The following is a 14,732-nucleotide window of genomic DNA, read 5'->3' as shown; positions in this document are numbered from 1 at the left end:
CCATGACCTCCCCAGCACCAGCTGAATGTTTCACTAGCCATGTGTGCATTGGCAGGATCAGGGCCTTCACAAGGTTCAACGAAACATATTAATCACTCACGACCAACTCACTCAACTCCTCCCTTCACCATTATTTGTAAAGAAAATACCGGAGAGCTATACACTACATTAAAAATTAGAAGTCTGCATTGAAGTATGTTAGGCATGTCTTTTTATAGCTAAATCAAGATAAAGTGAGCTACATAGGTAATTTACCATACCCATGTTATCGTAACGGGAGAGGACAAGTTTCATTTTGAGTTAGAGGGGCTTAACATGCCCAAAGTATCAGCAGCATGAAAAGCAGCAATAAACACGTAACATGACAAAATGTTTATGAAAAGATGATGCTTACTTACACCTTTCTATAGGCTAATGTTCAAAGATGTTAAGCAACATGTTTTCTGCTGATTTCAACAGCTCTAGCAGCTACCTACAAGATGATGTAGTTTTGTTTGTTAGCTGATATGAAACCAGCTTACACAAAAACACCACTCACAAAAATAAGTATGTTCAAGACATACCACCCTCCTATTTTGACTGGGCTAGAAAGATGTTTGGGTCACTCATAAAATACAGCATGAACAAGCTGAGGGGTGCCATAATTTATATAATGATGTATTTCAAATGCTCCCACACTTCAGTTTTGATCTCAGACAACATATTCCGGGGCTAGGTTACCAAGAGGAAAGTTAGTTTAGACATGAAGTCTTCGGAAGCTGCTCATCCAACACATACAGCTTTATTTTCAAGGTCAACATTGAATATTTTCAGTCATTTAATCATATACAGCATGAGAGAGTAATGAGAGTTCTGCAGCGTTGGATGACCCACTACAGATGTAGTAGATTAAAAGGCGCTAATCCCCACTGATTCCACCCTCCTCTCACAGTTCAGCAGAAAAGAGCATTCTCCAAGCAGGAGATCTAAAAAAAAAACCCTAGTGTTGGACTGCTTAAATAAAACACTGTACTTTAAGGAATGTCTGGCTTTGCAGAAGCTGATGGAGAAGTGAACCAAATGAATAATTCAATGCATTTTTTCCCCTGCTTGAATATTTCTGCAGTTCTAGCTAAAGTTACAGTTGTGCAAGCTCCATGTTTACTTTTGAGACATAACTTTTAAAGAAAACAAATCAATTACTGGTTTTTTCCCTTAACAGATTGCAGATTAGAGGAATTTAAGGCATTAACAGTTCATCCATAAGACCTAGGATGACCAAGTCCAACAGTAATGCAAACTCTTTTCATGGTTTGTTTGGTGGTTGTTTTGTTTTTTTTTTTTAATGGGAAGAGAATACATACATGTGTTAGATTCAGCACTAATGAATGCTAATTGTGTACTGTAAAAAGGAGCTATATCACAGTTTTTTAAAAAAGTAAAAAGCATCTGCAGTAAACTAGGTAGCAGAAGAAAAATGTTTGCATACATAATTAATGAGAAATTTATACCCAAAATTCTAAGTAGAGAGTGTATAAGTCCATTAAAATTGCACTTTTGCAAACACTATAGCAACTTACATTTAAACTTAACTTTTTGTTTCTTCCTAAATTTGAAAGTGGAGGCAAACAGTAAACTACAAAATAAGAATACAGAGAATTGCAGGTACCACAAAAAAAATGATGCTGCCTATTTTATATAATGTGACACTTAAAGCAAACTCGGCACAAATATCTGTCTTTAGTTTTCCTACTTGAAAAAAAGTAAATTTATTGTTGCTGGCAGGATGATATGGATGAAATAACCAGGATGAATTGAGGGGGGAAGGGGAGAAAGAGGAGCCAAGAAATCAGATACATTCAATGAGCCTTCAAACTCACTTCAGCAGTAGGGATAAATAATTTAATCAACTCGGCTTCATTTTTTTCCTAGCTCCCTAGTGCAATAGGCAGATATTAAAAAATAAAAATTTAAAATTCATGAGCAGTTGTGTGTGGAAAAACTATCGCTATATAATAAGAAATATAAAGTGATATCAATGCAAGCACTTTGCATGTGTCTGCATCTGCATGTGCATTTTAACTTACACTTTTCACCATATGAAAATAAATTATTGGTGAAATTTATATAGAGAACTTTATTTTCCCCCCCCTGCAAATTACATTTTAGGGGCATAGGCCAGTACCTGCAGTCGAAGATTTTCAACACCATTTGACTTTTTGGCTAACATGAGCACTGTGTGACAAGGCACTGCAGTTTGAAGATTTGAAATAACAAGCAGAGTTCAACAAATACTGTTATAGTACCCCCAATTAGGGAGAAATAACTAGAAATAAGTAAATTGGTAAAAGTCACCAATATCATATGGTACCGTTACCGTGACAAATGATCAATCATCGTTTTAATGAGGTGATTTGAGATTATAATCTCAATTTTCCAAAACAACTCAATACATATAAAAATAAAAGTCCGTGATGAAAAGGTGTTCCTTTTGTAATTTATGAAGGACACATCAATAACTACAGGGAAAAAATAACTGCAGTAAGTGGTCAGAAGCTCCGAAATATTCCTGGTTTATATCATACACAGTCAGATAATAATTTTTGGAGTCTAAACCAAACCACCAAATTCTTGTCATGTAAACGATCGGGTCGCCTTAGCAGTCACATTTCAGGGGTTGACTGCTGTCAGCAATGCCTAAATCCAAACTATCAAATGTTTATTGTGTATGTGGGAAATGAAACGATGTAGAGAAGTTAATACCAACTTTTAGAGCTAACCATCACCCACCCAAGGCTAAAGCCAAGTCATTGCCCATCGCCACCAAGATACAATAAGTAAGTAAAACCTGCATTGCTTGGTATCATAGGTTAATCTTAGCATTACGCATTGCAAGCTCTGATTTAGGATATCAGACGTAATTTTTATTTACATTAATTTTGCCACTTTATGAAAATGAAGACCACCGACAGCTCAGAGGTACCACCTATCGCCTTTTGCCTTTAGCAACCGGATTTACTGAGCTGAAACCCAGGGGGCAAAAACAACCCGGCCCTGGCCCGAAGCGTTTGCACCGTTCGTGCGGGCGCGGGGCCGGGCGCTGCAGGGGGACCGGGGCGCCCCCGCCGCGGGGAAAGCCCGGTCCCTCGGCGGAGCCCGGAGGAAGGGACAAGCTTTAGTCCACCCGCTGTAACTTTCGTTTTTACGCGGCGCTTGTATGTAACCCTCGCGGGGAAGGCGCTCTTTCTCATTTAAATCGCAAAGAAGCCGCCCCCGACGAGATAGGGCCGGAGGATTCGCGCCGGCCGGCTCCCAGACCGAGCGGCTGCCGCCGGGCACGCCGCCGCGCCGGGGCGGGGACCGGGGCCAGCACCGCCGCGGGCCTTCCCCCGCCCCAGGCGGTCCCGGGGACCCGCCCGCCGGAGTTGAACCCAACTTCGCCGCTTGTCCGTCCTCCGCACAGCCCAGCCGTGCCCTGCTGCGGCCAGCCCCGCGCCCGTGTCGGAGGGCAGGGCGCGACCTGCATCGCCCCCGGCCCCGAGGGGCGGAAGGGGGGGGAGGGGTGGTCGTCCCGGTCCCCCTCCGCGGGGGCGGGATGTGCCAGGCCGGCGAGGTGCCTCCCCCTCCCCGCCCGCCGACGGGGCCCGCGGCGGTGCCGGCGAGCCGGCTGCTCGGCGCGCCCGCAGCCCGCGGAGGGGGAAGAGGACCGGCCCCCGCCCCCTCCGCGTCCCCCGCCGCCGCGGCAGGTTCCCCGCGCGCCCGGGGGCAGCCGCCGGTAAGAGCTGCGGGGGACGGCAGTGGCGGCGGCGGGGAGGTGCCCGCCTGCCCCCTCGGACCCAGCCGGGACCCCCGTAAGTGTGTGCTCGGGGGAGGCGGGGGGAGCCGGCCCCCGGGAGCCCGCAGCCCGCGGGGGAGGGAGGCGGCAGCCCCGCACCCCGAGCCGGGCCGGCGGCCGCTCTCCTGCGGGGCGGCTCGGGAGGCGGCGGGACCTGGCGCGCTCCGCCGCTGGCGCAGCCACAGCCGGACCCGCCGCGGCCGGGCGGAGCCACGTGTGTCCCGCCCGGCGCCCGGCCGGGAAACTACCCGGAGGAGGGAGCAAATTTTGCCTGGAGGAAACCAGCTCCTCTTCGCCCGTAGCAGCCAGACAGCGGCCGCCCCTCCGCCGTCGGCCAGGGGGCTGCGGCCGGTTAGAGAAGAGCTTCCTCGTTCGGGAGGACCTGTCACTTGCGGGTTTGCAGCGAGGCGCCCCGAGCCAGCCCCAGCCCCGCAGCGCTAACGGGCAGCACGCGGTCCCGCATCAGCTGCCTCCCGGGCAGCGGCTCGGGGAGCAGCCGCACAGACGCCGGAGCGAGCGGGCCAAAGTCAGGAACCCTGCGCTACGTGCGATAAAGTTGGTCGCATTGATGCGCTGAATAAATGTCGTGAAATGTTCTTTGCGGTATGGCTTCTCCTTGACGGTGGATATGCCCGTGGCAGTTACTTTAAGAATTAGTAATCGGTTAGTAGATTAAAGATTCCAAGCGATTAAGAGCTTTGCTGGTTTATTTTTTCCTTAAAATGTAATGTGGGGTTCTCTCGTAGTGAAGCTCAGTGAATGCTGCAAAGCAGAGGAGTTTGCCACCCCGGCTTATTTACAAATAAAGGTCCCGATTACTAACACTTAAAGTACCGAAAGCGAAATTTGCTAATTACACATCACGCGCACGAAACCCCGAACTGTCAGATGAGTAGCGTGCCAGCACGTTTGCAGTCGCTAGCATCCCTCCCGTGTGCACATTTACTAAACGCAGCTTGCTAGCAGCGCTCGCCATACGATAAATCGTCCAGGTTTGAAATTCAGAGATACTTCTAGTGCGTCTCAAAAAGCAGCTGAACATCCACTCTTCACAATATATTGGAGAGCTATACGGAATATAAAAACGAGGCTGAGAACTGGCAGATTAGATTTACCGTTCATATCTGCTACTTGATTTCTGGAGGGAACGTGAAAAAGACCTGACGGATACGTTTAGCGATTGATTCTCCCTTCATGAGGTACAAACACAAAAAGCAAGGCAGAGACAATGCCGAAATGCATTAAACCTCAAAATCGATTACAGCCCGTCAGAAGATCTTTTAAAACAATACAAATCGTGGACTTTGGCGTAATATTTTATCCCGAAAGACACTAAATTTGCCGTGAATGCGCTGCCTTGTTCACTGGCCGGTTCACGAGAGGGAAAAAAAAACAACAAAAAAAAACCAACACAGCAACTTCTCGCTTCAGTTACAGACAACTATCAGGAGGAAAGGACAGCGTGATGTGGCGCCAAGTGTGAGTTAATGAATTTACGCCTCTGCTCCTGTAGGAGCGAGCCCGGTCCGCAGCTCCCCAGTTGATGGCTGCCCATTAATACACCTGCGTTCCCGCCCCGGCCGTGGGGAGGCAGGCGGGGATTCAGTGCGGAGCCGCACAGTTTTGCCAGGTCCTTGCGAAACGCCAGTACCCTTGGAGTTGCACCCAAAGGAGAGCCATTTCTCTGGATTTCCGAGCCACAGACGACCGGGGCGGGTTTTCTGCTAGTAACCTTCTACCTTTCTATATGTGCCTGCGTGTGCGTGTGTGTGTGTGTGTCTGTGTATACATATCTATCTCCTAGAGAGGGATTAATTAGCCGGGTTTGAGCTGAAAGAGGCTGCAGTGACGAGGCCAGTGGCGATTGGCCGCCCGCCTGCCTGGCCCTGCCTTTATAATTTCCACACGAGTGCATCTGGGCTCTTATACAAACCAACAGCCAGCTTCTTCTGACATATACACACACACACACACACACACACGGCACTTTTTTCCACCATCTGATTAACCACCCTGCATACACACAGTGATTACTACGGGAAAACATAAATAAATACGAAGAGGTTTTATTATTTTGACTACTGGAAGCCTCACTGTGTCTCAGTGCAACTTTTGTTTTTCTTGCTGCTGGGGAAGGTGCAGCTCTCGATGCTTTCCTCTCACTCACGGACCCTTTAAAAAAAGGGGGAGGAAAAATATCGCCCCCTCCAGTCCCCCGCCCGCCCCCCCCCCTTCCCCCCCCCCCCCCCCCCCCGCCACACACACTTCAAGACGGCTGATCTAAAAAAGCAGGAAGAGAGCATCTGAGGAGCAGCAGCCCCAGCGCATTTTGAAAAACATTTGTTACATTTCAGAGTGCGGCAGCCTGTTTCTCCTCTGAAGTTGGCTCCAGCCTTAGCAGCCGCATTGGATCCCACAGCCTATTGCGAGACTCCGGTATACAATCCGGATCTCTGCCCCAACATGATCGCGGCCCAGGCCAAGCTGGTGTATCATTTGAATAAATACTACAACGAGAAATGCCAAGCCAGGAAAGCTGCCATCGCCAAAACAATCCGAGAAGTCTGCAAAGTGGTGTCGGACGTGCTGAAGGAGGTGGAGGTGCAGGAGCCTCGCTTCATCAGTTCCTTGAACGAGATGGACAATCGCTACGAGGGGTTGGAAGTCATCTCCCCCACGGAGTTTGAAGTCGTGCTGTACCTGAACCAAATGGGGGTTTTCAACTTCGTGGACGACGGCTCCTTGCCGGGCTGCGCGGTGTTAAAGTTAAGCGACGGGCGCAAGAGGAGTATGTCCCTCTGGGTGGAGTTCATCACGGCGTCTGGCTACCTCTCCGCTCGCAAAATCCGGTCCAGATTTCAGACTCTGGTGGCTCAAGCCGTGGATAAGTGCAGTTACAGAGACGTGGTAAAGATGGTGGCGGACACCAGCGAGGTGAAGCTGAGAATCAGGGATAGGTACGTCGTGCAGATCACTCCGGCGTTCAAATGCACGGGGATCTGGCCGCGGAGTGCTGCCCACTGGCCGCTTCCCCACATCCCCTGGCCGGGACCCAACAGGGTGGCGGAGGTCAAGGCGGAAGGCTTCAACCTCTTATCCAAGGAGTGCCACTCTCTGGCCGGCAAGCAGAGCTCGGCCGAGAGCGATGCCTGGGTGCTGCAGTTCGCGGAAGCCGAGAACAGACTGCAGATGGGCGGCTGCAGGAAGAAATGCCTCTCTATCCTCAAAACCTTACGGGACCGTCACCTGGAGCTGCCGGGCCAGCCCCTGAATAATTATCACATGAAGACTCTGGTTTCCTACGAATGCGAAAAGCATCCCCGCGAATCGGACTGGGACGAGTCGTGCCTGGGGGACCGGCTCAACGGGATTTTACTGCAGCTCATCTCCTGCCTCCAGTGCAGGAGGTGCCCGCATTACTTCTTGCCCAACTTAGACCTCTTTCAGGGCAAACCTCACTCGGCCCTGGAAAACGCGGCCAAACAAACGTGGCGACTGGCTAGGGAAATACTTACCAACCCCAAAAGTTTGGAGAAACTTTAAAGGGTAACTCTAAAAGCGGCCCGACCGATCAATCTGCTTGTTTCCCGATGAAGTTTAAGCTGCCTGTTCGAAAAGTCAAATATTGTCACTTGACAATGCAAATCATAACTCTCTTTTAAAAAGGAATATAGTTTAGGCTCTTCACAAAGAAAAGCAAGTAAGAACAGCAAGTATGGTTCCTCTTATCTTCGTCACAGTTTTGCAGTTCCCCATGGAAAAAAAAAAAAAGAAAAAAAGAAAGAAAGAAGAAGAAAAAAAAAAAAAGAAATTGTGTTACCTGGAAAGGAAAATTGGCCGTAATTTAACATGATTGTGACCGTTCTGCCCAGAAATGGTACCAACGGATTATAAAAAAACCCGGTATTTTTATGTAAACCCTCTGTGAGTAAAAGCTATTTGGATATGCCACCTGAACAAAACCTAATGTACCTTTTAATTTGTATCAAATATTGTGATCTCACATTGTCTTTGAAATAGTGGATGTTGGTGTTTTGTGATTTGGTGAACAGAAGTTAAATTGCCATTTTGGATACTTCAAGGACAGTTTCTGCTAAAGAGAAGATACCATTTAAAAAGGTAGATTTTATCATGGTACTTTTGCTAATTGTCTTTTGAAGTGTCTGAACTTAACAAGTTTACATTTTTCGTTTCATATATATTGCTTGTTCTATTTCTAACATTCCATAAATATACTTGAAATGTTATTTAAATATATTCAAAAGAAATTTGGATTCTGCTTATATAATAACGCTTGAATATTGGAATTATATATTTGAAAATGCACTTGAAATACACTGGATACACCTTTTGTGATTTAGATTTTAATTTCTGTTGCTGATTTATTTAATTACAAGCTAATAAATGAAGTAAAATGCATATGGGTAAGCGTTTCAATACCGGATCAAGTTTTCTACTTGAAAAAAAAAAAAAACAACAGAGGCGGCTATGCTTTTGTGAATTTTGCCTTTCTGTGGAGAGTTGCTTAAAACCTGTAAAGCAGAAACCTTCAGGGCTGCTGCCTGATTTTGCATTTTGAATAGTTTTGTAGAACAGGGAAATACTGGTGGTGCAAACACATTAGAATTTAGCTCCAGATGACCATCAGCAACTGTCAGATACCGATGCAGTTGTTAAGGCAGTAACACTTTTTGAGCCGTCCGAAAAGAAACCTCTTTTCGAAAGGTTTACTCTGCGGCACTGATGTGTCTCTGCTCGGTTTTGAACAAAGCTGAGGAAACGCAACATACCCGTACAAGCAGTCGGTGTACTGAGCGAGCAGTGAGCCTGATAAAAGTAGCATTTTGGCGCAAGTAGTAATAAAGAAGAAAATAAAATTTGTAGGTGAAAGGCTCAAGCCGGCACCAATAAAGTGAACAACAATATTACTCTGACCTACAAATCCGTTATGAATGTGATAAGATTGCCAGCTGCACTCCCAGAAATCAAAACTCTGTGCTCCCAGGGCATTCAGAGGGAATGACATGTACGTGCTTACAAAACTGCAAGCGATCCAAAAGTGCCTGTCCGTGCTGCCACGCCTGGTCCTCCTCAGTATGCATTTCTTTAAAGCGGCTTTATAGGCAAAACGCAAAAAACGCCGGTTTTATTTAGTACCCGAACAGTCAACAAGTGCTGAAAGGGGCCGATCGCCTGTCTAACACCCACTAGCAACTATTTCCAGTGGGTGCACTTTAGAAACCGTTACACCCAGCGATTCTGACAGGATCTCTTACCCCACCCCACCCCACCCCCCACCCCCCACCCCCGGCACTGCGAAGCAAGTTCCGAGTTTGAGAAATGACTCGTTAAAGAGAAATCACCTTATTACAACCATATTCAGACGAGGTCGCTAGCTTTTTCTTGCCAATTATTTACGATATTTCTGCAGAATAAGGACCCCCGAGGTCTTTGTAAAAGTACCTTCCCCGTTTTCTCTCTTCTAACATTTTCCAGCGCAGTAACAAAGAAATAAAGCAACAGCGATAAGAGTAACAAGAGATGCAGGCGAGAGGAGCGCCCGGTAACACACGTCCCTCCGCAGCCCCCCCCCGGCAGCCCCCCGCCCTGCCCCCGCGGGGAGGGAGCCACGCAGAGGTTCCTGCTCCAGTCACGCACCCCTGCCCTGCCGCGGCTGGGTTGGAGGTTTTCGCGGAGGGGGGGGGCGGCGCTGGGGAATCGGTAGTAGTAAATGACTTCAGAAAAAAAACCAGAGCTTTCCCAGGAATCGAGCCTTGGGTACATTCCTGTTTTTTTTTTTTTTTAACCCCTAGAAAATAAGCATTAACTTGCATTTCAGCAGTCAGAGTGTTTACAAAATGCGCCGTATTTTCTTACATGGCAACTAACTTTCTTGAAATAACGGGGTTCTCCAGTATCCTCGGAAGGGGTAAAACCCTCCGCTGCTGTGTCTCAGGCAAGCTGCGGGCTGGGACTGCTGCTCCCTCCAGGGATTTCAGAGCAATTGGCTTAACTACTAAATCTGACCACGTTCATACAAAGGCACCGAGCGAAAGGCTGTTGGAAAACGCGCATGCTGCCGTAATAGAGGATTTAACATCATTAATACATTGCGCTTTTTTTTTTTTTTTAATGAAACGCAGCGAGAGGCGGCAGGCGGGAGCGGAGTTTGGAGGGAGGGGGCGGCCCTGGCGCACGTGCACCGGGACCGGCACCGAGACCGGGGACAGAGCCGCCCGCCGCACTCACCTTGGGGTCGATCTTCTTGAAGGCCGGGTCATCCTCGTCCACCTCGAAGTAGATCTCCGTGGTGGTGATGGAGAGCGTCCCCTTGGCCACCACCACGGGGGCGATGAGCTGTGCCGGCGTGCTGAGGACCACGGGGCCTGCAAGGCAAGGGCAGCGGCGTCAGGTTGGAGGCGCCCGGCCGGCCCATCCCCGGTGGCCCTTCCCCTTCCCTCCGCCAAGCCAGCGCCCGGCGAGCCCCCTAATAAACTTCGTTTGTAAACCGCCGTGTTTATTCCCTTCCTGCCCGCGGTCAGCGCTTTGAACTCCGCGGTCAGGACAGAAGCGACTTTGTGAGCTCCGGGGTTGCCAGATAAATCAACCAGCAGCGAAATTCAGAGGGGTTAAGAGTGAAAAATAGCTGCCTCTTAGAAGTAGGTCCCGTCCCTTTTCATGCCCTTTTGCTCCTCGTTAACACTATCGCTGTTTATGTGCGATAGCCGCGACACGCAGCTCCGACCTGGCAGCGCGGGGTCGCCGCGGCGGCCGGGCCGGGCCGGGCCGGGCTGGCGCAGGGCAGCCCCGCCGCCCCCGCAGCCCCGCCGCCCCCCGCAGCGCCCCCCCCCCCCCCCCCCCGCCCCGCCACCCCGGCCCCGCGGAGCCCGGGGGCACGAGCGTGAGCCGTGGGTCCAGATCTCAACTCCGAGAGCATCGCGAAAGATTTTTTTTTTTTTTTGCTTTTTTCACCTACTTCAATACCGCAACGGCTAGCATCGTTAAATGTATTTGCGGCAGGATCATTTTTATTTCAGCTTGCTGTCACTTAATCCTTTTAAAATGACTGTAACAGTGTTTCGCTCAAATACATTGCTTAACGGGGTGCTTGCACGGGCACTGAAAAGATGGGATGGGGAAAACCCGTTATAAAAGGCAGCCTTCTCCGCACACAAATTGTTAGGTTTTAATTCAGGAAAAAACTTCTGCTTTCATGCAAAAGACAACAAGGGGGATCACTTTTTCACCATCTTATCTTCAATACGAATGCAATCTACTGTTAGAGCTGACAACCTCCGTCTTTAGGAAGCTCACTTGCTCTATCGAAAAGAAAAGATGAAATATAAAACACTCTCCTAGATTTAACCGCTAAAGCCTGTAGGGTGATTTGTATACACATACGTGATCACACGCATCCCCACGCACGCACAAACACACATCTGACACACAAACAACGCGAGCCCCGACACCGAGAAGCCGGGAACATCGGCTGATGTGCCTTTCAGGAACTGGCAAACCGATCCCCTCAACGAATGCTAAAAAGGGTCTGGCTGTTTTTAAAATCTCCTCTGCCGTCAGGAAGACCTCGCTCAGATGGTAAGGAGTGCCCTCGTCCCCTTCCAGCTGCCGTCCCCGGGCACTCGCCTCCCTGGGGACCGAGGCGGCGGGTGCGCAGGAGGGCCCCGGGCTGCAGCGCGCGCCGGGGATAACGGCACGGATGCCACCTCTCCGCCTCCTCCGGCACCGCACGCACGCTTTACTACCAGACCTTGCAAGCCACGCTTCAAATTACTCGCTTAGCCCAAATTAGTCCTGTACCGGAGCATTTATGTGTCATGTTGTTAATGTTTTACCTTACTGTAACACCCAATTTGCGACCGTATTGCACAATGTTTTGTCATTTACGCTGCAAAATAAATAAAGAGGGAGGCACGGGCTGCTGTGTGTACGAGGGGAAGCTCAAACGCACGGTTTCAGTGACAGCTTTCAGCAGCCCAGCGTGGCAGGCTGGATAATATTGATACGAACTCTATTTTCTTTCATTTTATTGTTTTCCATCTCCTAATAAACCGGGGTAGCCTCTTGACCCTAGTCAGCTGATCGGAATCACATGCGTCGGGCTCGCTTTCCTGCTCTCCCCGTCTCGCCTCCATCTTCTCTCCCTCCCTTCGCGGTGAGAAGGGAGCCGAGCCGAGCCGAGCCGAGCCGGGGAAGCCCGGCTGCAGGCTCCAAAGGGCAGGGGGGATCGATCCGAAACGCCGCTTTAAAGCCTCATCAATCTTCATCTAGGTTGCTCGAGTAATTACGCCCGATTCTCTTGTACGATTACAAGTGGATTTGGGTTTCTATTCCCCAGGCCCCCTCTCTTTGTGTTTACAGAAGGGGGGTCTGGGCAGACAGCGGCTCGCTGCCCTGCAGAAGCACTTGCCCTCTCAAGCGGGGCGTCCCTGCCCTCCCCTCGCCCTTCCCCGCAGTGCGGCCGGGCCTGGCGCACGGTGATGGGCTCCCGGGCCTTTGTGCGGGGAGAAAAGCCTTCGGAAGACACGTCCTGGAAACGACCCGCTATTCTATCATTTTAAGGAGGCGCTTGTGGGCTTTGCTGAATCCCAGAAGGAAGACCATCAATTTAATCCAATTAGCTCTTTTCCCTGGTGTTGTGCGGCTAAGATAAAAATAAAGCCACCGCTATTTAATGGTCAAAAGGCCAAAACCTAGAATCTGACATCCAGGAGAAGACAATAGGTGCATCCTGGCTAGCAAGCGTGCCCGCGAAATGCACTCACGTCCTGGAGAAGAGGGCAGAGCTGCCAAAGCAGGGGGTGGATGTGGAGGGAAAGGGAACAGTCGCTTCTTAGCCCCTTACTGAATGCAGAGGAAATCGGGGATTTCTGGCTGCCTCCTCATCCTCATCCCGAGAAAAGGCTCCGAGCTCCCAGACCAGTACCTTGGCATCTGCCCTCTGTTCTGCTCAAATGACACCTCAGATTTGTTGCAACATAAACATGTCAGAGGTATTAAAATGCGACAAGGAATAAGCATCATTGTACTTTCCAGATGAGGAAACGTCTGCTTGTGGGGTGTTTTTCTCTCTGGGCAAAAAAGAAGCAGAAAGCATAACAAATTATGGGATTTCGAGGGAGGGGGTGTTCAAACTAAGTTAAAAAAAAAATCTTTTCAGATTTTTTTGTCCTCCTGAAAGCCCAAAATGAAAAAAAAAAAAAAAAAGGGGGGGTATTAACAGTGTGTCATTTTCACACTTGTCCTTTGGAAATCTCCAATTACAACTTCCAATTCCATAGCATGTTTAAGGAGCACTGAGTCTTTTTGTTGTAGCCTTCAGGGAGCAAGCCAGGCACTGAGAGAATACGAAATTAATCCACTACAGCTACAGAGAGAGAGGATTATGTTTTAATCCCCTTTGGGATAGTCTCTGGATCTTAAGGATCCGATATTAAAATGTTTACATAAAGCATCATCAAAATACCGCAGATTTTCCATATGGCACTGAGCTACCGGGAAGCTTTGGGTCTCCTTCCCAAACCCGGTTGATAATGTCATGAAACAAAAGCCGGGCACACCTGAGCCAAGAGCCGCGGGACGGGCTCATTCGCACGCGGGGACGATAACAAGCTGCGGCTACCGGCCTCGCCCGGCCCCGGGCGGCAGCGGCGGCGAGCTGCGCTTCTGCGGGGGATGCGAACGCCGGTTCCCCGCGCGGCTGCAGGCAACGGGAGCGGAGCGGGGGCCGCGCTGCCCGGGGCACCGGCCGGCAGCGGCACACGGCGGGGCTGCAGGGGCTCCCCGCGCCGCCGGCCACACCGGGGCCAGCCGGCTGGCAGCTGTGGGGGCAAAGCCAACCTGTGGCTGCTCCGCCGCGCCAGGCAGCCCGGGGATTGCGGGGGGGACGCGCGCCTAGAGCGCTGGTCGGCTGCTGGGACCCTTCAGCAAGAGCGTCTCTTTTTTTAAGGAGCGTTTTGTTGCCTTTTCCCAGCTCCTCTGCAGCGGCCAGGGTGGCTCGCAGCGGAGGGGCAGCGACCAGGCGAGAAGTTCTAGCCTTAAAACCAGACCAGAAATCACTTCTGATCTACAGGTCTTGTAATCTGTTCAAATGGAGAATTTTCCGCTTTGCCTGATCCCTGTGGTCAGCACATGTGATTTACATTTCTAAAATAAACGCTACCGCGCATATACATTTTAAAATAATATTTTCTTTCCAGAAGTAAATGATTGTGGGATTAGAAGGTCCCAGTGAATAAAAGCAGAATGCAATCTCTCCCCTCCTCTCTGCTCATTTTTGTTAGACAGAGACTTCAGTCGTCATATTTAGTTCTTGTATCTCAGCTCTTGTATTTTTTAAGTGCAAGTAAAGAAAGTCAGTGCAAGTGAAAAGTTCTATCAGGTGAAGAAGCCTGCTGTCTGCTAAAGTAAAATTGCCAGTAAAATTACCCCTCTTACAGAAAGCTCTGAAAGAGTGATATTTTGAACTTGTCATTTCAAACATTTTCATTTTCCTAAACTGTCACTCTTAACCGTAAGAACTAAGGATGCATTACATTTATGAGCCTGAAAATTACACCAGAAGTATATTTGCTAAAACGATTGGGCATAATTACACTTAAGTAGGACAAGATATATGCTTTTATATGCTGAATTATGAAAACAAGCAATTTACCTGCTGCAGAATTAAAAGTAACTTTTAAAATAATGTGTTGGTGATTACTTATAGATGAGAAAATACTAGCTGGGACAAATACTTTTAAAACATACCCAATCAGTCAGACTAATTTAATCTTACAATCTATTGGTAATTATTCTGAAAAAAAGTGGTGAATATCACCATGTTTCATTTTTAGCTGACACTGTTTTAAAAGGAAAAACACGCAATCTTTTTTCATACACTGTTTAACATGGAAAAATG

The 14,732-nt window shown here is 49.1% G+C and overlaps 2 protein-coding genes across 4 annotated transcripts in view; one reads left to right on the top strand and one right to left on the bottom strand.

The window, feature by feature from the left end:
- NBEA (neurobeachin) overlaps window positions 1–14,732 on the bottom strand; it is a 510,084-nt gene that overhangs the window by 143,413 nt on the left and 351,939 nt on the right. For all 3 annotated transcript variants that reach the window (XM_055702674.1, XM_055702673.1, XM_027815633.2), the window contains one exon: window positions 10,064–10,200. In XM_055702674.1, the coding sequence (XP_055558649.1) occupies window positions 10,064–10,200 (137 nt within the window). The remainder of the gene's footprint in view (window positions 1–10,063; window positions 10,201–14,732) is intronic.
- Window positions 3,358–8,233, top strand: MAB21L1 (mab-21 like 1). The gene has a single exon (XM_005446479.4). It carries the CDS (start codon window positions 6,278–6,280, stop codon window positions 7,355–7,357), a length of 1,080 nt encoding a protein of 359 aa, XP_005446536.1. The 5' UTR covers window positions 3,358–6,277; the 3' UTR covers window positions 7,358–8,233.

Source organism: Falco cherrug, chromosome 2, assembly GCF_023634085.1.
Source record: "Falco cherrug isolate bFalChe1 chromosome 2, bFalChe1.pri, whole genome shotgun sequence".
In the NCBI taxonomy this organism is placed as follows: domain Eukaryota; kingdom Metazoa; phylum Chordata; class Aves; order Falconiformes; family Falconidae; genus Falco; species Falco cherrug.
The sequence above is the reverse complement of the archived record's forward strand: the minus strand, read 5'-3'. Positions and strand labels throughout refer to the sequence as shown.

Coding starts and splice junctions, on each gene's coding strand:
- MAB21L1 (XM_005446479.4), top strand. CDS start 6,278: ATGATCGCGGCCCAGGCCAAGCTGGTGTATCATTTGAATAAATACTAC.